At 40.7% G+C, this 22,871-nt stretch overlaps 1 protein-coding gene across 7 annotated transcripts in view; it reads left to right on the forward strand.

The window, feature by feature from the left end:
- LOC147608841 (5'-3' exoribonuclease 4-like) overlaps positions 1–2,222 on the forward strand; it is a 107,931-nt gene extending 105,709 nt beyond the window's left edge. For 5 of the 7 annotated variants that reach the window (XM_086788825.1, XM_086788828.1, XM_086788826.1 and 2 more), the window contains 5 exons: positions 350–454; positions 561–636; positions 738–811; positions 885–1,527; positions 1,714–2,222. In XM_086788825.1, coding sequence (XP_086644951.1) covers positions 350–454; positions 561–636; positions 738–811; positions 885–1,527; positions 1,714–1,752 — 937 coding nt within the window. In that variant the 3' untranslated portion in view covers positions 1,753–2,222. Of the gene's footprint in view, positions 1–349; positions 455–560; positions 637–720; positions 812–884; positions 1,528–1,713 lie in introns of all 7 variants that reach the window. The other 2 variants (XR_015264410.1, XR_015264411.1) reach the window with 1 other exon arrangement.
- The last annotated feature ends 20,649 nt before the right edge of the window (positions 2,223–22,871 follow it).

The following is a 22,871-nucleotide window of genomic DNA, read 5'->3' on the forward strand; positions in this document are numbered from 1 at the left end:
ACGGTGTTGAGACATGGTTCCACATGGGGGGTTGGCGGTGGAGTAGTATATATAGGGGTAAGAAACTTGGGCTGTCTCATGCAGAATGGTGGTAAGCTGGGTTGTGGAGGGTGGAGATGCAGTGGTAAAGGCCAATGTGAGAGCTAGGCAGGCATGGGTGATGCAAGCATTTCAGCATATATAAAGGAAGTTGCATTATTTATTTGGTCTTCTCGTTGATGACATGATACATCCCCTTATATGAAAGTTTGTGCATATTTGATTATGGTGTCACTTGTTTGGTGCTTGCAATGGCTCAATGTTCTCAATAGGGGACTTAAAAATTTCTGATTGTTCTGTGCGTGGACAGTGAAGGCATGAATGGCTACCTAGGATTTGGTGACTGTGATACATGGGCACAAACAGTCATTTCTCCTATTGCAGGAATGCCAGACATTACAGAGAATCAAGTCTTGTAAGTGTTAAGATCTACTTATGAACAAAAACTTTCTCAAATTTTCTTTTTGTTAACCTACTGTTTCGATTGCTTGTTTTGGGCATTTACTCTGTTATGCCTGCAGGTCAGTTTCATACAGATTACCTGCTGCTCATAAGCACATTTCAAAGCTTGCTGATGGAGTCATCATTCCAGAAAAGGTAATATAGAAAGCCACAGTGGTTCAAGTGTGTGTCTGTTCTAAGGGTATATATCTAGCTTCTAACTGGTTATCGAACTAAAAGGTTGCTGGTCTATATAGACCATTAAGGAGCAGGATCTGAAGGTACATCCATGTCATGAAGAGGAGGGTACAAAACCACCAGTACTCGAAAGGTAGTACTACTGTAAGTGTTGGTTTGTTTCATGTGAATGTTGATCAAAACTGTCGGCGTTCATGTATATGTAGGCCACCAATTCCAGGTTCCATCTCTGGTGCACAACTAAGCGATGCCGCACACCGCCTGCTAGTAAACAATATGGAAAAGAAACCTAACAATATGGAACAGAAACCTAACATCAAGGAAAATGCACTCCAGAAACTTAAGAAGAGGCCAGCCAAACAGGCTTCAACTCCATCTAGTTCTGTGGCTGGCATCCCTGGGGTGCCTTCACCGTATCAGCCTCCTGGACCTGGCCATGGATTTTCTCCAGCAAAACCACGACCTCCTGCAGGCCCTCCAGGTTATGAGCGCGGATTCCCTCCAGTTCGAACTGTGGCTTCAACTGGTGCCATCAAGGAACATGGACAGTCGAGTATTGGTTGGAACTACAGTGGCCTTGCCCAGCTTCCTCCCACTAATCAAGCCATTGCATTGCAGCAGCATTCCTGTCCACGATGTCTGTTAGATGTGCTTCTTTCCTTGCAACAAACAGAAGTGCATCAGAGGGCAAGACTTGATGCTCCTCATGGAAAGAGGAGAGAAGGTGGCAGTTATCATTTTCAACAGGGATCTCAATCACAGCAGTCCTCAGGGCAGCAGGCGACAAATCTGCATCAATCTCCTTCCTCTAGGACTTTCTGGGGAAACAAGGGAGAAGGCAACTTCCAGGTTGGTGTTTCCTTGCCAACATCAGCAGATACTTCACTTTTTTAAAAGAGAAAAAGCGGTGTGTGTGTGTGTGGTGGAGGGGGGAGTGGGGGGGGCAAGCTCTACACACAGGTTGGTTCTGTCTACTATGTTATTCAAGGCTATGAAAGGTGTGCTCTTTTATGATTGGAGTGTTTTACTTTTCAGGTCAGTTTTTTTGTTCGATGTAGAAGGATGATACGATAGGCTAATCCTCCTCAAGGCTAGCAGATAGACTATTTGAGTTGAGAGTATCTTGTGCATATGCGGGAGTAGATGAACGTGTACCCGATTCCTACCCTCGAAATGGCTGGTACTCCCCTGATTTTTGAGGGAAATTTTGACCTGCACACCCTTCCATTTGGGTTTGTCTATGGGAATGTTTCTAAGAACCTTTGTCCCAGGCTTTGGTAACAATCATTCCCATACTGCTGGTATGGCTCTGTGTGCTTTGAATTTTTGAGCCACATCACTTCTTACACATCAAAAGTGATAAGACTCAATAGGATGAATAGCTAAAATGTGGAAATCTTAAGGGTAAGTATTGAAGCTAGAGTGACCATAAGGGTAAGTACTGTAGCTAGGGGCACTCATTTTTCAGTATATTCTTTGAGCATATTTTTGTGACATGGTCAAAATAAATGGAATAGTAGGAAAGGGGAGACTTTCTTAAGAAAGAGAGGATGCGTTAACTTTCTATAACATGGTCAAAATAATTTTATATCGTTAATAAAATATAAAATTGTAGGCTACACTTACTTTGAATATCTAATTATCTCAACATTACTTAGAATATTCATTATAATATTTGCTTATGCATGACACTTAGAAATTTCCTGTAAATTTTTGGTAAGGTACATTCTTCAGATTTAAAAAACTTTTATGCAATAATCTTTACAATATCAAACATTATAATATCAAATTTTTGGTAAGGTACATTCTTCAGATTTAAAAAACTTTTATGCAATAATCTTTACAATATCAAACATTATAATAAAGCACATATTATCTGATGCTATCTAAAGCAATCAACCATAACAATATGCTCAAGGAGATTATGTTGATATATAAGAACATTTGAAGGATGTTACAAAGTATGCTTGGTCCAATTCATGATCCCATAATATGCTTAAGGAGATTTGTCGATATATAAGAACATTTGAAGGATGTTCATGATCCCATTTCCCTTGCTGCCATGCATCCAATTGTTTATGAGGGACACCGATAACTAGAGATATACACGCTACTTGTTAAGCATACATTCGAAAAGTCTCATTAGATAAAAGTCTCGTTGAGGTTCTTCCCATTTCCATTTGCTAACATGAGCTCTGGAGGTGGTGGGTCTCCACTCATGTGGGGGACTCCTTGTTATGAGAATTGGGTCGTTATCATGGGATGTAAGGGTATATTGTTGAGAAAGATGCTTCCACAATTTGAGGATGGGGGTGTACGTTAACACATCTATTCTCTTAGACCAAGCTATGTCTAAGGCTTAGCACCCAATCTTGTTGTGCTTGTGCTCCAAAATGCATGTTATAATCCGTTTTTGAAAGAACACACTTAGAAACACTAACCAATTCGGAGATATTGACAGACCATATCTTGACAGGGGATGCAACACCCCCCCCTAAAAAGTTGGTTGACTTCAAATACACACTAATTGAAGAGTCCAACATGAAATCTCTTGAAATAAATAATTGAAAAATGGAGAACATTGTGAGAAAAAAAAGACTAGTGTAGGAAATCTTTTTTTTTTTTAAAGCATGCAATAGGAGGAGACTTTCTTAACGAAGAGAGGAAACATACCCCGTGGTATACATGGAGGCCAAGGTGCACAAAGATGTTTCAGTAAATAGAATGAAAAATCCCCTTGTTATAATCATGTATGCCTTGGATATCAATCCACAACTAATACTACTTGTGGAGCTCTAATATATGAGTTCAAAAAGAGGGTTATACATGAAGTGCTAGCACCTCATTCAAAATGAAGAAAACATCCTAATGGGGAATTGGTGTGTGTAGTTTGTGTGGGTTTCTAATAGCACAATGTCTTGCACTTCAAGTAGACCATACTATTTTGGAAGTCAAGATGAATGCTCAAGGTGTTGAAGATGTGCTACACACACTAGGGTGAGTGAAGTAGAGACGTATGTTCATCTAAAAGATTTATTGAGAAAATCAAGGAGTTATCCCAGAGGGTAACTTGTACACCAATTGAGTGTAGCTCATTCTCTTGGTTCATTATGGTTCATTATCAATCTCAACAACCAAAGGATCATAGCATCCAACCAAGAGTCTAGGACTGGTGAGAAGGGCTTTCACATGGAAACTAGTAAAATAAAGAGAAAATTAAAAAGAAAGATATCTATAGTGAGGAAGAAGAGACAAGCTTGAATACTTAGACATAATCTCACGAAAGAGTTGGGACTTTCAGTAAGTGAAATTTGGTCCTTATTATCACGAAAGAGTTGGTCTTCGAGTCAAATCCTTGAATCGCACACCTAGAGTTGATGTGGTAGTAAGGGGAACCCCAAATCAATGTGGTAACTCATTGCCAAGGGTCTATTATTGAGGAAATTAGCAAGGGGTCACTACGAGAGATTATGATTATCCATTTCATAAACTGGGTAAAACAAAGAACGAGAACAAACAATGTTTGCTCAAGTGGAGAGTTCCATTAAGAAAATGTGATAGTTTGGTGTCTAGTATAAGCATGACTATGGACGCAAGATGGAAGACTAATGAATACATTGTAATAGTAGCATACGATGGATGGCAATCCGATGGAGGATGGTATGCTGTTGTAGACAGGCACAGTGCCCAAATGGCTCATAAACCAAGTGATTGGATCCTAGGTGGTGCATATTATATCCAAGCATTAGAGTTGGATTCAAGATTTACAATGGGTGGCAATCGGTGGAGGATGATGTGCTGGTTAACATAGTCGTTCGTAGATGTCCATGTAACATATAACATGCATACATATGTGGAAGTGTGCTAAATGATGCCTATCCGTTGGTACATCATGAGCATCCCTATATTTGGTGCCACACATTTGCTACTAGTAAGCAATGAATGTGTGTTACTGGCATCATGAGCAGGAATTATTGTTGTGCTATACGGAGGCATGATGCCCAAATGGCTCATAAACCAAGTGATTTGGATCCTAGGTGCTAGGTGGTGCAAGAGTAGCCCTCAACAAATTCCATGCAAGAATCCCCAAAGAGAAAAAAGGAGGATTGCAACAAACAAATTAATCATCGATAACCCTAGTCTTTGCTAAGGCTAACGGGAGAAATGTGTGCACGCGCACGTGCGTATGTGCATGCATGAACGCATGCATGTGTGCGCGTGCACGCACGTGCATGCTCACGTGTACATGCATGCATCTGTGCTTGTAGGTGTATATGTGCACATGCACGTGTGTGTGTGTGTGTGTGTGTGTGTGTGTGTGTCCATGCGTGCGTGCGTGCGTGTGTGTGTGTGTGTGTGTGAGAGAGAGAGAGAGAGAGAGAGAGAGAGAGAGAGAGAGAGAGAATCCTAGACTAGGAATGTATATATATATACACATTTATGTATGGATGCATATGTGCATTTGTGTATGGATGTATATATGAATGTATGTACATATGTGTATGTACACTTACATATGTGTATATGAATGTATGCACATATGTACGTATGTATATATGAATGTGTATGTACACTTACATATGTGTATATGAATGTATGCACATATGTACGTATGTATATATGAATGTGTGCATGTGTGTGTGTGTGTGTGTGTGTGTGTGTGTGTGTGTGTGTGAGAGAGAGAGAGAGAGAGAGAGAGCGAATCCTTTTTTTTTGTATGTATGTATATAAGTATTGGCACAAACAGTAAAATAGGAGACGTGAAATAGGAGATCAATGTTCAATCAAGTTCCATGCTAATGCCATCATAATCTAGGAAATTCCTCATGAGAAATCATTAACTATGCCTCCCTTACCCAAGTTCCATCAAGTTCCATGCTAATGCCATCATAATCTAGGAAATTCCTCATGAGAAATCATTAACTATGCCTCCCTTACCCAACTAAATTTGCGATGGAATCTTTCACTCCAAATCCATCGTACTCATAGCACACTCCTAAGTATGCCATGCCCTCCCTTACCCAACAAAAATTGTTCTTCTATCTTTTCTCAGACATGAGATAGGAGATCAATGTTTAATCAAGTTCCATGCTAATGTCACCATCTACTAGGAAATTCCTCATAACAAATCATTGAGTATGCCATCCCTTACCCAACAAAAGTTGTGATGAAATCTTTCACGCCAAATCCATCATTGAATTAAATGAAGCTCACAATGTCTATCACATCGTACTCATAGCACACTCCTAATCCATCATTGAATCAAATGAAGCTCACAATGTCTATCACATCGTCCTCATAGCACACTCGTAAGTCATTGAAAAATATAGCAATAATTGTGTGTTTGATGGGTACTGCATGAGCTTTGTATGTGTGTTTTGATGGAGTGTTTTATTTTAACACTTCATCATTTTCCTTTGGTGTGCCCTTCAAAATCTAAGAAAGGATCCCCATTGTGATTGCTAAAAGTATTAATAATGAAACTCGCTACCACCTCTACTTCAATGAGTAGGCTGGGTTAAGATAAGATCAAGTCATTCCCATACGTATGCCCTATATTAAATTAAGACAATGAAGTCTTAGGGTTGGCAAGAAGATAGGGTGTCTCATAGACCCATGAACATTTATTAAAGAAAATACGGCTAATAATAAATAGAGCAAGGAACAAAATATTTAGTCCACAATAGTTCATCTTTACTTTTCGTTCTTCCAAGTTATATAAGTTCTAACCTTTTCTTAGGCAAGACACTAGTAATATGCCTTACACATATCAAAATGGGATAAGTAAATCCTCTTACAACCATGCTTTATAAGATAACCTAGTATAGCCATAAATAGGGCATTTTTTTCATCACTTTGGAGATACACTCCCACACTCTGCCACTACACAAGTAGATTCGAAGGATTTTTCCCTTTTCACAAAAGCACTTTGTTACGTGAGGGTCATTTGATGGGACCAAAATCTAGGTGGATTTGAGGAAGTGTGGGTTGATGCAATACAGTGAACCAAATTATCATTTCTAATAATTATTCCTCTTGACATAACCAAGTTTACATCAAAGGGTTTCTCTTTGGTGAATCGATCTCTCTAGGACACAATGGGAATTAGACATGTGTGTTCTATTAAAGTTGCAAATTTTTTTTTCTAGTTTGAGTTTTTTTGGTCTTTTTTCTTTTTGCTAGAACCTCACTCACATCACGTCTATAGGCTCACGTTATACATTCTGTGGATATATATGTGGGTTGGCTCATGCTTTGGACTCATGCTTGGCCAAGCTCATGTTTGGTGGCTCACATCTTTTTTGTATAAAATAGGCCAAGGTCACGCCTGCTAAGCTCCTACATACGAGTTTGGCAAGCTAGACCCACATCTTTTTTATATGAAATAGGCTCACACCATGCCTAGTAGGCTCTTACATGTGGGTTTTGGTGAGGATGGATGACAGTTCACCATATTGTGTTCTACTAGGTGTTTCCTAGTTACTCTTTCGTCTCTTCTACCTTGTAGCCATACAAAACTAGCTCTCAAAATATCTTTTGTTGCTGGCTCTAGGGTGAGATAATTAAGACAATCCAAATCCACATAGCCTCATCCTCATTGCTAATGTCATCCCTTGAGAGATTAATACCATGTACTAAAGTTTAGCACCATGGAATCGAGTGATAGCTTGAAGACATCTTTCAAGATATCCTTTTGGGTGGTAATGTGATGTCTTCATGACGGAAGAAAGTAGTGTGATTTATTAATTTCATGATGTGATTTAATGAAATTTTATGATTAATATTATGTTAAAGAAAAGAGAGGGTTAATGTTTAAATGGACGAGTATAAGAAAAAGAGGGTTAATGTTAATGGAAAGAGTATAAGAAAAAGCGGGTTAATGTTAATGGAATTATACAATTAATATTATGTTGAAGAAAATAGAGAGTCAACATTTAAATGGAAAGATTATAAAATGTTACAAGCAACCTTGGAGTACAACCTTAGCGTACATGGATACTCAACTATCTTGGGCCACTTGAGCAAGCATTTCATCTTCTTTCTTCAAGCTCTTTCAGCTGGTGGGCTAGTCTTTGCCTTGGTTGACTCTTTATACACTCACCTTATCTCTTCATGTTAGGTCTTCAAGGCTTCAAGGCTTAGTGGGACATCTTGTACCATGACTACAAATTCTTGATTGTGCCTCTTCATGTCTTTGCTCCTTTTCAAGCTCTTTGTGGATCCTTTATTGCTCCTACGTGGCTTGTACAAGCACTTAGTCTATTTTTTCCATGGTCCACAACCTTTCTTCCTTGCCCTTAAGTGTGTTAACCCTAGTTTCATGGGTTAACAACTCCTCTCTCTGCTACAAATGAGAGCTAGAATATAAGTGTCGTGCAAAGGCACTATACAAGTTATAATCATTATGATATAATAGCTAAGTCTAAACTTAGGCTTAATTTATGAGTTTTGGGTGCCCTAATGTGAATGAGAGCTAAATAGATATAAGGTATTTATTCATAATGTAAAGAAACACACAATCTCCCTTTGTGATAATTGAGTCTAGTTTTATCTACTTGCTCAAAAATTATGAGTTTTGGGTGCCCAAATGTGAATGAGAGGTAAATATATATAAGGAATTTTCTCATAATGCGAAAAAACACATAATCCCCCTTTGTGACAATTGAGTCTAGTGTTATCTACTTACTCTTGTTTGTGCGGGGTGTGCCAATTGAAAGTAGAGGCTTATGATTCTTGGTGCTTGTGCCTCTTTACATCATTATGTGTGAGAGATTAAGACGAGCAAGTGTCCTTACAAGTGAATGTGCAACTTCCTTGGTGAGACAACGTGGAAGAGGAGAGTGGAGCTTCAATAAGTAGTTGAGCTTAAGAATCAAGAGGCCTAATCTTAGGAGCAAGGTGAGATCCCCATGACAAGCTGCATTCCAATCTTGCTTGCATCATGTGAATGATGAGTAGAGTTCTAGATAGGGCTAGAAAGAGGCACTTGTGTGAATTTTTTATGTTAGAGGGGAGATCAAAGTAGAAACACACACAGATGCACCAAGCAAGAAAAGATACATGGAATCATAACACTCAAAGTAGATTGATGAGGATCAGTGAAACAACATAATAAGGTCACTTACACACACTCATAAGAGTGCATACATATGCTTGGGGGGAAAAACCTCCCCTCCTTAGTGATGATATGAACATGTTCAGGGATCATGTGGCTCTAATCAATGCTCAAATGGAAATAATTCCAAAGCTTTATGAAAAGTTTAGAACTTCTCTCGTGAGAGAGCCTTCATGAACATATTTGCCACATTGTCGTGTGTAGAGACATAAGCTAGGCTAATGTCTCCTGCAAAATGAGCCCGGGTTGATGATCTTTGGCACCTCCTCAACACACTTGCTCATGCTGTTTGCTTGCAACTTGGAAAGAACTTTAGGATCTTCTAAAAACAAGAGGCACTTGGGGGAGTGATACTGAAAAGCCACTTTACCCCTTTGATCATGTGATTTTATCCTAAATAATTCTTCTTGATACATAAATAAGTATGCTCATAAATGTGTAATCTTTTAAGGCTTGGTCCACTTTTTCTTTTTACTTTGCCTTCTACTCTTGATGGGTGTACAGCTAAACTGTTCTTCTCATCTTAGTGTGTCTAATGATATATACTCAAACTCGAAGGCCTCTCCTACCTTCTTGAGGGACATTTGTAAATAGACATGTAGCTGATGGACTAACATAGGTTAGTAGGGGTGTTTCCATGTTCTTAATCTTGTGTTAAGGTACTTTCATGGTTTTTATAGAGTTAGTAGGGTGTTGATGAAGTGCAGTGTGCTAGTCATGGTGCTTCTTTTTCTATTGATTGCATAATGATGGTGCTATGTAGTTATGATGGAGGGGTTCCATGAGCTCCATGTGAGATATATATATATGCTAAATGCCTCTTTTTGAGAATCTTTTGATTTATGTGTAGATATTTCAGTCATTTTCCAAGTTTTTCATCATTGGAAACCTCTAGTTGGTTTCCTTAGGCCAAATAATGGTCACCTTCTAATTTTCAACTTGAAGGGTATAATTTTAGGAGCTCTTTGAGTTCATTCCTTGAAACTTTTAGTTCCTCCTCCATCTAGATTATGAAGCTATTGTCTAGCCCCATACCTAATTCTACCTATTATGTGCTAATTCTAAGTTTGTCACCTCTATTATTTTCTCTTTCCCTCTATTATTTTCTCTTTCCCTTTGGCTTTGGTGACCAAAACGGTTGTAGGTGGCATCTCCTCATGCATGTTTGCGTCATTTTTCTTCACCAAAAATTGGCATTTGGGCTTTCTTTCGCCACATCATATGAGGTTCTGTTGCCTCCTTGTGTGTCTTTAGTCTTCCCCTCTTGGCACTTCTCTGTCCTTCTAGGGTTCCATAACTGAGTGACATCTTCGTAATATCCTTGTGCAACTAAGCACCCAACAGGTTTGACTCATGGGCTGATCTCTTTCTGAAACTGAGCCTTCACGAGGTGGGAGAATTGATGATAGTTTTTCCTTGCTTCACCCTCTTTTTCTTTCTTTATTGACCTATTTTTGGGTATCCATAGCTCTTCTATCATAGTACCCTTTTGATGGCAAGAGTATTTTAGGAACCCATCATGTCTTGGTTGGTTGCTTCTAGATTTTATAAGATCTCATTATCCTTTCTTGTCATGTTGTTGTTTTACTTTAATTATCATGTTCTTCTTGTTCAGCTATTGGGCTTGGAAGTAGTAGAGGAAACCATGGGTAATTCTTCCTCCTTGGGTAAAACCCAAAGTGGAATTGTCACTTTGTGATAATTCTTCTAAACTAGCGATGTTCCTTTAGTCCATTGGATGGTGCAATTGGTTGTACTAATCCATGATCGTCCCCATAGTAGTTGCTCTTCCATCATTCTTGTAGCCATCACTTATCCACATGGTTATTTCTGACAATGATTTGGACCTTTAAAGTCCAACTTTTACCATGCTAGAGTGAAAACTACAGGCTCTAGCATTTGTTGGTTCGAGTTCAAGTTTACCTAGAGTTTTCCATGTTTCGTAGGATAGCAAGTTGTGACTTGCACCTAAATCTATCAAAGCAATTAAGTTGCTTTAACTTCTTGTAATCTCAATGTCCAAGTCCTCATCCTCAAGCGTGAAGAGAACATCCATGTTTCTGTTTAAGGTTTTCCCTTGGAAGTGCACCTTTGCTTTTGCTATGCACCTTGTGCTTCCTTTTCGGCTTATTTTTTCATCATTTCTTTGTTCTTTTCTCTTGTTTCTTTTTATGGACTTGAGCTAGCATGTCTTCGGTTAATGGTCCATAGTACTTCTTTCATTTGCTACCATTTATTTGCCCCTAGGTTTTAATACCATCAAGGGTCTCGATCCTTACAAAACCTTGCAAAGTGACCTTCGTGATCTTGAACGGTCCCATTCCCCTTAGTTTCAAATTCTTTTCTTGTTACTACATGTGCCATATACAAAAGGAATAGATTCCCTTCCATAAGTTCCTTGTCTTTGACATTTTGGTCAAACCACTTTTTCTACCGAAACTTCTCCACCATTAGGCCCTACATGGCCATCAACCTGGTTTCCTATGTCCTACAAAGTCACTTCCCCGTTTCTCTCAAAATTTTATCGCACTATGATAGGAGTGAGCGATATCTTATCTTTTTGATGTGAAACAACAAAATCTTTGACATTCATTGTAACCTTTTGAGACAAACTCCCTAGCATCACCAAACAAGGTTGGCCTTGTATCACTTTGCATTCTATAACCTCTTCGACAAAATCTCTTGCAACATTTCCAAAGTTTGTGTCCTCCAAAACATGTATAAGCTCATTTGCACACACACATCTCCATAATACATCCTCTTTTCCAAGCTTATATAGTTGTCAAACAATCAATTGATAAGATGCATCCATCTTAATAAGTCATCACATCTTATCTTTGTTCTTCGTGAGCCTCTTTGGTGGATAACCATAAGTGAGATATTATGATATTTTATCACTCTAATCAGGCACCACATCAATTTTAAATAAGCATGCATCTAGAAGGTCATCATCAATTCTAATGGGGGGTTTGCCATTAGGAATTTGTGATGTGTGATCTACTAAAACATGTTGTGAGCCCTTCCTCATGCATCATCAATTCTAGTGGGGGTTTTGCCAATAGGAAATTGTCACCATGTGATCTGCTAAATCATGTTGCTATCCCTTCCTCATAGTGACTATAAAGTCAAATAAGCAAGCATCGTATAATTCTTCCCGTGGTTGTTGACAAGATATAATAGTGCCAAGAACCAAAAACTTGCTTGGCCAATAAATAATGTTTATACATTTTCATAGCCATGGGCCAATAAATATGGGAGCTCTACTTTCTTTCCTTGATGGTAGCATAATTTCAGCTTTGGTTTGCATTACCACTTTACCCTGGCTGGTTTGGGACTCTGATCTTCCCTCCACCCATTCCTTAGCATCTGCCCAAAGTGTAGCGTTTCTGCTGTGTTGAGTAAGGGTCCTATTGGCATCTTTACCTTAGATGAAAGAATCACATCAAGCTTGCCACATCACATAGTCTCCTTCGTGTGTTCTTAGGTTCTTTCATCCACCATAACATGTTCTGTGTATTTAATATGATCCTCTGATTGATCTGGGAGAACATACTTTAGCCCCCACCACTACAAACATTCAAGTAATCGAGTCATCGTCTAAATCACAATGGGAGCCAAGTTCTTCCTCTATTTTATTAGCATATATCATCTCCTGTTGGTGGCTATTCTGGTGTCTATGAGGGCCCTTTCCATGCTCAGGCACCTCCCATATTTTTTTCTTATTTTATGGGCCTTTGTTGTGGGTTTCCCACCCTATTTTATGTCATTTATGCCTATTTTTCAGGTCGTGTAACATCTAGGAGGCAGTCGGCCAACTCATATGGGGTGTATATATACATTGCCCCCCCCCCCCCCCCCCCCCTCACTTCTCATCATTGTTTCTTGATCATTTTGGTGTGCACCTTCAGCCCTCTACCTACAAAGTCCACTCCTTGCCTATACAGGCTGGTTGTATCCATCTTTTCTTAAGGATTAGTGCATCACTGTTTTGTTGTTTCTCTCCTCTCTCTTGGAGCTTCAATATTTTTTTTCATTCGTCTACATCTTTCCGTTGGCCTCTAACATGGTATTAGAACCCAAAGGCCTTTAGGCCTGGAATCGTTGATTGGATGCTGATTGGTGCTGTTTTTTTTCTACATTTTCACGTGAACTTTGGCTATTTGTAGTACATCTACGACCGGAAGACACCCATGAAGAGATTTTCCCTAGAGCTTTAAATGTTGAAGCTTTCACCCAATTGATTCTACTTCCATGCGAGATAACATCAACAAACTAGAGTCATTGTGATCTGAGATTTATGGGTGTAGGAACGAGATTTCCACCACTGAGGATATGGCCATCCGGCTGCTTACTCAGTTGCCCCCAAAATATGAGAGCTTCTATTATTCACTTCTTACCTCAATACGGATGGAAAACCATTACCTGAGATGAGCTGGTGCCTATGGTCCTTGATCAAGAGAGAAGATTCACGGATTCTTCTTCAAAGAAAGGTAACTGGGCTTTCATTGGACAGAGAGGGGGGCAGCCTAACAAAGGAAAAGGTGGGGCATCTCCCTCTAAGGGCTCTAAGGACTCCAAGGATGCTAAGACAAAGGGGTTTTCAACTCCTAATTCTTCTCACAAAACCAGAAGGTTCATGATTACTACTCCAAATAGGGGCACTAATGCCAGAGCCGCATGTTGGACTTGGAAGGGAAGTCAAAGGACAAAGGGGCAAGCTCATCTGCCAAAGTTGTGGAGGAGTTAGCTTTTTTCACCCTAATTGATCTTGAGTCCGATACTCCCCATCCAATGGTAGAGCAGACTTTTTCTTCACGTTCCCACTCTCCTTAGTGGATTTTGGACAGCGGTGCCACATATCACATGACTTACCAGAAGGATTGGCTTGATTAACTGCAGCAATGCCACAGCAAAGTTACCATTGGAGATAACTCTATTGTCCCCATTCTTGGTGAAGGGAAAATGCCCCTCATTATGGATGGCAATGGAGGGAAGTACACCTCAATAGTGCTATATGTGCCAGATTTAGGATTTCGCCTCCTTTTTGTACATGAGATTTGCAAATTGGGCACTAAGGTGGAATTTATGGAGGATTGTATGATCATTCAGGAGCCTCTCATTGACACAATCCTATGGCAAGGCATAGAGGACCATGTCTTTAAAAACTCACGGATCTTTACTCTCACATAGGTACCTGCTGATAGGCGACATTTAGCATGCTAGATTTGGATATCTTCATTTGGAGACCTTGCGGAAGGCTTTTCGAGAGTAGCTGGTGGATGGATTGCCAGATGTTGACACACATAAGGGCCCTTTTCTCTCTTGTCTCAAAGGGAAACAACATCGGGAGGCCTTTCCAAAGAATGCTACATGGCGAGCTATGGAACCTCTTGAGTTGGTTCATGCGGATTTATGTGGCCCAATGCGCACTTCGTCTCTTAGTTGTGCCAGTTATGTTTTTCTTTTGGTTGATGATTTTAGCAAGTATACATGGGCCTATTTTCTCAAATCCAAAGATGAAACATTCGACAAATTCCAAACATGGAGAACTTGGTGGAGAAACAATCAAGACACTCCTAAGATGGCTCGCACAATGTTGGAACCTCGGAGTCTTCCTCAAAAGCTTTGGTTGGAGGCAATTGCTACTGTTGTTTACATTCTCAATTGGTCCCCTACTATTGTTGTTCCATGGGCAGACCCCCTTTTAGGCCTACCTAGGAAGAAAACCCTCGGTTTCACACTTTTAGGTTGTTGGGTCAGATGCATTTCTTCATGTACCTATGATGACAGGGGGAATTTGGATGCTATTCCAAGCACCCTATTTTGGTTGGTTATAGCTCAAAATCCAATGGTTATCAGCTCTACAATCCAAGATCATCGTTAGCAAAGATGTGGTGGTTGATGAGACTTCATCTTCCATTGTGCAGAGGGGGCTTCTTCATCTTCCATTGTGCACAGGGGGCTTCTTCATCTTCAGGGGTTCATTCGACTCAACCTCTCCTTGGTTCCTTGCTAGATCTTCCTATTCCTCTTCCTCAACTTGACCCGGCATGTCCTCCGACACCTCAAGTGGAGGAATCATCTGACATTGATCAGGACTCATGAGATTTCGGTGGATGATCCACATCAGGCTACATCCTAGAAGCAGAATTTTACTTCTAAGGGGGGATCTTATATTCCCAATTGATTGTACTAGAATTGTGGGACTAAGGGGATAACACGGTTGCCTTCACCTCTAACAAGGAGTTCCCATCGGAGCGGTTATGTGCCACGACATCATTCTAGGGAGAACCTGTGCATTAATTATGCACTAATGTCACGCATCCATAAGGCCTTAGAACCTACTCATATTGGGGAGACACTTTCCAAACCAACTTGGAAGAAGGCCATGAAAGCGGAGCTTGACTCTATTGAACAGAATTAGACTTGGGAGTTGATTCCTAGACTGGCAAAGCAAAAGGTGATTGGTGTCAAATGGGTCTATAAGACCAAGTACAAATCGGATGGGACTCTGCCTAAGCACAAGGCCAATCTTGTGGCCAAAGGCTATTCTCAAAAAGCTAGCATGGATTTTGATGATACCTTTGCATCGACTACTTGGACAGCGAGCATACGGACAATTCGTGCTCTTGTTGCACAATCTCATTGTTGGCACATCTTTCAAATGGATGTTAAATCGGCATTCCTCAAAGGGGAGCTAAAGAAGGAAGTTTATGAGTAACAACCCCTAGGATTTCACGTTCTTGGCTCCAAAGGTATGGTCTACAAGAGGCTAAAAAAGGCCTTGTATGATTTGGAAAAGCCCCCATGACTTGGTATGAGAACACTGATGCTTTCTTTCAACAGAATGGTTTCAAACAGTCGGTGGGCTGATCCAAATCTCTACATCTATCCTGAGAAAGAGTTGTATACCCTTATCATTCTCTATGTGAACAACTTGATCATCACAATAAAGCAGCCATATAGTGCACATTGCACAGACAAAGGTTGCCCTCAATCAGGAATTTGAGATGATAGATCTTGAGTTGCTTCAATTCTTTCTTGGATTGGAGTTTTTTCAACAATCAGAAGGCATATTTATTCCTCAGCAGTAGTGGTATGTTACAGAGCTGCCTAGAGGCCTTCAAGATAACAAATTGTAAGCCCATCACTTCCCCCATGGATCCCAGCATCAAACTCTCCTTTCTAGATCTGATCCAGCACAGCAGATACAATTTTGTATAGGAAAATTGGTTCCTTGATTTGGTTGCTCAACGTATAGCCTGATTGTGCATTTGTGGTGGGAACTCTTGATGCTTTCATGTAGGTACCTTTGGACACTCATTGGTTAGGCAGCACTCTGCATGTTGCGATACTTGAAAGTTACCGAGGATTTTGGCATTTTCTATGGAGAGGGGGCCACTTTACGTGGCTAGAGTGACTCCAACTGGGCTAGAGATGTGGATTCCTAATTATCTACTACTACAGGGTATTGCTTTACTCTTGGATCTAGATAAATTTCAAGGACGAGTAAAAAGTAGCCTTATGGTGGCGCTTTCATTGAGGACTGAGGAAAGGTATTGAGCGGCTTGTTTCGACTGCTTGGTGAGGTGAGTTGGGGCAGCGGCTGCTTGAGGAGATTCATTTTCGATAGCAAGCAGCCTACCCTTATTTCACGCAACAACTATTGTTGCTTGGCTATTGCTAAGAATCCAATATTTCATGTGCGGACCAAGCATATAGAGATCCAGTACCAATTTGTGCGGGAGCAGATCTTGGAGGGAGATATAATCCTTGAATATTATCCTACCTACTAGGATAATGCTGGAGACTTATTCACCAAAGGATTATCTCAATCATCTATTGGCATTCATGGTAGCTCCTTGGGCCTTAGGCCACCCCTAGGCCTTGAAAGGGGATGTTAGCATATATATCATCTCCTATTGGTGGCTATTTTGGTGTCTACAGGGGCCCTTTCCATGCACAGGCACCCCCCATATTTTTTCTCTTTTTTTTTGTTATTTTATGGGCCTTTGTTGTGGGTTGTCCACCCTATTTTATGGCATTTATGCCTATTTTTCAGGTCGTATAGCATCTAGGAGAGAGGCAGTCGGCTAGCTCATATGGGGTGTATATATACATTTCCCTCTCCCTCGCTTCTCATCATTGTTTCTTGATCATTTTGGTGAGCACCTTCAGCCCTATGCCTACGGAGTCCATTCCTTGCTTATCGGCTAGTTGTATCCATCTTTTCTTAAGGATTAGTGCATCAGCGTTTTGTTATTTTCCCCCATCTCTCTCTTTGAGCATTAGCATTTTTGTCATTTGTGTATATCTTTCTGTTGCTCTCTCACATATTTCTCATAAATAGGTTCTTGAATGTCAACTCTTCTGTCCTGTGCACAAAGTCTTCATGAGGGTATAATGTTTCTATGGATTTACTAGCCTTTATCTCCGCTCAAATTTCTCTTAGGTATCCTAGACTAAGGCTTTTACTGCTTTAAATTTCTCTTGGACATCCTTGACTAAGGCTTTTGTTGCTTCAAGTTTTTCAATTTACTTCTCAACATTAGGATATGTAACCATCCCTCTAAGTGTAGCTGGCCTTTCGTGGAACTTTTGTTTCTCTGTTACCACCTCATGTACAAAGGAGTTGTCCTCATTGGATCAAGTTGACCCTATATTTTTTATTCCATCATCCGATCTATCTTGGATGAGAACTACTGAGTCACCATCCTTGCCAACTTTTTATTTTTTATTCCATCATCCGATCTATCTTGGATGAGAACTACTGAGTCACCATCCTTGCCAACTTTCGTAACTTGTCTTCTTCGGCCATGTTTAGATGTTGAAGCCGATAAAACTGAACATCTATCTTGTCTTTGTGTAGTTATTAGGTTTGGGCTTGAGTTAATACATTTAATCGGACAACAATGCATCATCAATGTACAGTTATCAAGGCCTATCGCGCGAGCTGATGCATTCATCTCTATTAATCCCATTTTAGATTAACAAATATGCTCCTCCATTTGAGGACATTAATAAATTTCATGCAAAGGCACTATAAAGTTGTACATTATGAGATATTGGCCACCCAAGGCCTTAAGTAAGTTTTGGGCGCCCAAGTGTGAATAAGGGCCAATTGTATATATAAGGCATTTTCTCATAATGAATGGATACAATCCCCCTTTGTGCTATGAGAGTTCTTGCTTTTGTCTTGAGAGAGAGATTGAGAGACAGAATTCTAGCACTTGTGCCTTCTCTATACTTGTATGTTGTATGCTTGTATTGAGGAGTGAGAGAGATTGATTGCCTTGTGTGGTGGTGTGAGCGACTCTACGGTGACAGCATGGAGGTGGAGCTTGGAGGATTAGATCTTCTCAAGTGAGCTTGGAGACCTCAAGGGATAAAATTTGGAAGCATTAGTAAGTGCCCTACGATAGTTGTGTTCTATTGCTCTTTCCAAAGGTGAATGCATTGAGTTCCCTCTTGGAGGTGTGGTAGCCCTAACATTTTTGGCACCGCTGTCAGGAAACACCTTTGTTTCTTCCATTCTCTTTGAGTTTCAACTCCCATTACATAAGATTCATCATTGCCTTTGCATTCTGGTAGTGCATTGTGTATGGAATGAATGGATAAGATTTGAGTAGAAGTGAAAAGTTGTGAGAAATTGGTTATTTTTGTTGTGTAGTTGTGTGGTGGAGTGGCCTTGGAAGAAAGCTCCATTGTTTTTTCTAGTCAATTTTGATGTTTGTATCTCACCAGAATCATTAACGTGAACGAGTAGGGTAAGGACATCGAGCAGATGATCAATCATCCTACGTTCTTACAAGACATGGAGCTCTTAATTCTACAAAGGCGTACGGAGGCGACTAATGAGATGAGCCATTCCATAATGAAGTGGTTGGACCGTCCTATAAATCAAAAATGCCTAGAAGGGCCAATGTTGGAAGAGAACGAGGTCTAGGTAGGGGGGGAGTAGCTCCTCAAAGACCAAGGGCGGATCCAACCATAAATCTTAATGCGGCCACAAGGATGGATTTGTTGAATATGGCTACAGAAATGGGCCGAGGAATGGTCAAGGAACTAGGCACTGCCCTAGAATCCAGACCCTCCCAAATGAAGCCACACATCATTTCAAATCTCATATAAAAATTCTCTGGAGATGGGGATTCGATTCAACATGTAGAGATCTTTGAGTCCACATATGAAACCTGCGGGCTAGTAAGTGATGTAACCATGATTCATGCTTTCTCACTGACCCTAGAAGGAAAAGCGCATCAATGGTTTTGAACCCTCAAACCCAAAGATAAGATTAATTTCACGCAGCTTAAGAATGTGTTTGTGCCAAGCTTCACCAGAAGTGGAGACAGCAGATGGAGTCCTGTGGCACAACTACACAACATCAAACAAAAAGAAATGGAGTCGATGTGAGACTATATGTCTTGGCTAAAGCATTTGAATTCAAGGTGCAAACTACGGGAGAGGCTGATCAGTTATTTTTACCCTCGTAAGAGAATTGATGTGGTGCTCTATGTGCAGATTGAATCACACTACCACCGAATGCCCACAGTTAAGAGCAAGGCCATTACTCTATTGTGCGCACTGTGTAAAATTAGGGAATCATGACACCTCCATGTGTAGATATCCAAGGTTCCAAACTGTAGCATAGTTGCCAGTACCTAGAAATCCACTTGCCAGCACCACCTGTGCAAATCACTGTAGATGTAGGAGATAGCCAAACCCTTCCTATTTACCTAGGGGGATGTTTCGAGTACACGACACTTCATCTCTGCCACCACACCTATTCAACTAAGTATTGATTAAAGAGCCATCAGAAGATATGGATATGGTGTGTGAAGTAGAAATTAGTGGTGAGTACTATGAGGAAGCTGCAGAGATTGCACCAGAATTTTAAAACCATGGTACAGTGGAAGGGTAAGGACATAAATGCAAATATGAGGAGAGGATCGCTATAATGTTTTGGTTGCAGTGGAACACATTGAATCGTTGAATGTCTAAACGCAAATATGAGGAGAGGACCGCTATAATGTTTTGGTTGTAGTGGAACACATCGAATCGTTGAATGTCTAAACAAGAATGTGGTTCATATGCATCAACCTCAACAATTGACTGCACCACCCAATGACATGCCAGTACTACTTGTACTAAATGTGGGATTGATCGTTTGATCAAAGATTATCCATATCGTGCAAGTGGTTCGACTTCCACTTCTAACTAGGCCACTATCCGGACCATTAGTGTGTAACCTGGAAACATCACGCTACTCAATGTCCTGACACAAGCCCAGGCCCAATTGGGGGACAAAGGGAAGAACCCAGCAGATGCAACCACTTCCAGAAACTGGCAGGAGGAGGGTGAAAAAAGTGGGTAAGGGTGACACTAGAGTCACGATTCAAGATGGATCTGAAGAAGCTACGATCGACACACCGGATCCACTAAATCAAGAGAAGAGAGGGATCAAGCGCTCAAACCAAATGAGCTTGACCAAGAAATGCAAGGGGAAAGACCATCAACTCCTAAAGGAGTCGGTGAATACCCAAATGCTGAAGAGGAGATAAGGAATCTTGAAGAAGCCAGGGCCCTAGTAGAAGAGTGTCAACGACTTCACAAAGCCAACAAGTTACGGGCTAACCGGGTCAGGGATACAATGTATCCAAGAAACAAACCAACAAGGGGAAGAGAATTGGACGTACCTACTCCAATTCCAAAACACGATGTCAAGAATGTTTGAGGAAGATGTGCAAGATGAGTCCATCCTTTCATTCCCTAGGGATGGATACGAGACGCACACATGGAAGAAACTCTCAATTGCCAAGAGAACCTAGAGACATAGGTAGTCTTGCGGCTGTATTGTCCACTTCTGTGTAAATGCCATTGGGACAACTACTACGCAGTTCACCAACATTATGGGCAGAGATAAAGGAATGGGTAGAGGGCGGACTAAGGCCAGCCGACACTACAAAAAGTATGTTCTATCACCTCTAGCAGAAAGAACCTTAAAACGCACAAGGAAAAGAACAAGCAAAGTCATCAAGATATCGGTTAATCAATTGGGGCGTTATTACAAAAGCGATGACACTAATGCTACGATCCCAATTCATCATAACGGATACCAGGCACTGGCTATATCTCCTGGATGGTGGAGCGGGGGTTAGCATCATCACAAAAAGATGTTGGAAAAACTGGGGAAAACCCAATCTGAAAAGAGCAAATCTTATCGTTAAAATGGCACACGGAACATCTTCAAGGCCCATTGGGCTTTTAGAGAATGTGAGAACTCAAACTCTTTATGTTTTGCTACCATCATACATTTGTAGTAATGGACTTTCTGCGCCAACCAAACTCATATGACATAATATTGGGAGACCCTTCATGAGGGAATCCAAATTTGTGCACGATTGGGCACTAGACCATGTGTATGTTCACAGGGATTCACAAACTCTAAAGATAGATTTGAGAACATCGAGAGCACACCCCATGGAAAGGCAACTATTTAGTAATGATTCGGTCACAACCGAGCAAACCACATCAACCCACGGTGGAAATTTCCAAAGAGGAAGAGGAAACAGAAATGTATGCATCACTTCCTCCTCCGGATTTCAGTGAAAATTGGATGCATGTGCTAGCTACTACTACCATCATAGATGTGATGATGCAACCCCGACAAACCCAATATGTGGAATTTGGGACTGTTCCCACTACCTCTATCTGTATGGTCGATTGGCTAACCATTGATGAGGAATCAGAAGAGGAAGTTTCTAGCATATAAGGGACTGGATCACAAGGTCGTACCAGTGCCCTACACCTTAGAAGATGGCGAAAGCAAAAACGATATATCGCTAACGAAATGCCGTACTATCACGGATGTCCAGTGGTGGCTGAGATACCTCAAAGCTACTAAGGTACACGATGAGTTTTCTAAGGATTGGGATGAGGAATTGAGCAAGATATCCCTTGAAGGGAAACATAGGGAGAAAGTCATCCTTCGAGAACTGGAAATGCCTAAGCTTACGAAAGCTGGGCACTGAAAACGAAACAAAGCTCTAGCAGAAGTTGAGCGAGAGATCAGGAAAGTTATGGCTAAAACAAAAAGTGAGAATGAGGTTTCAAAACCTACACAATTGATGAACGAAAGGTGCTCTGACTAACGGCAAAAAGAGTTAAGGAAGATGGGTTGTCCACATCATATGATGGCCCAGAGCTGAAGTCAAGGAATTTGATATTGTAGAACCAGGGGAGAAAACTAAACCTGTTTATATCACTAAGGACTTGACTCCGGTTGAAGAAAATAAGTCTTAAGGAGATGCGTGAGGGAAGACGAGTTCATCACCACGACATTGGATGAAGCACAGTCAGGGGTAGCTGGAGGACATTTTGCTAGAGAGATTACAGCTCGGCAAGGTGCTTCAAGTAGGACTATGGTGGCCTACATTGTTCGAGGATGGCATAGAGTTTGTCAAAAGGTGTAAAGAGTGTCAACGATTTGCTACCCCCCGCAACAACAAAGGGACAGGATGCCACTTACCCCTATTATTGTAAGACAACCTTTCGAGAAATGGGGAATTGATTTTGTTGGACCTATTAGTCCAGCTGCGCTACCATCACAAGCCCGATATGTGATCGTGGCCATGGACTATTTCACGAAAAGGGTAGAAGCCAGAGTCTCTAAGCGAGTTGATGTACGAACAACAGCTAAACTCTTATATGAGCAAATCATTTCAAGATTGGGCTGCCCATTAGAGTTAGTCAGCAATCGCGGTTCACATTTCATTGATGAGGTGATTGATCACTTACTGGATTCCTTGTAGTCCACCAAAAGTCATCACCTTATTATTCACAGGCTAATGGTCAAGCGGAGAGTACAAACAAGATTTTTTGTAGTATTTTGACAAAAACAAATGGATTGGGAACATAAGCTAACAGTAGCCTTATTGGCATATCGAACATCGTATAAGGTAGCGACATGATATACTCCCTTCCGTCTAGCTTATGGTGTTGAAACAGTAATTCCTATGGAGTACCTAGTTCCAAGCTTGAGAATTGCAGTAGTGCAAGAACGTTTGACAAAGAATGC

The sequence above is a fragment of the Cibotium barometz genome, chromosome 52, assembly GCF_041138505.1.
Source record: "Cibotium barometz isolate CiBa-2024 chromosome 52, ASM4113850v1, whole genome shotgun sequence".
In the NCBI taxonomy this organism is placed as follows: Eukaryota; Viridiplantae; Streptophyta; class Polypodiopsida; order Cyatheales; family Cibotiaceae; genus Cibotium; species Cibotium barometz.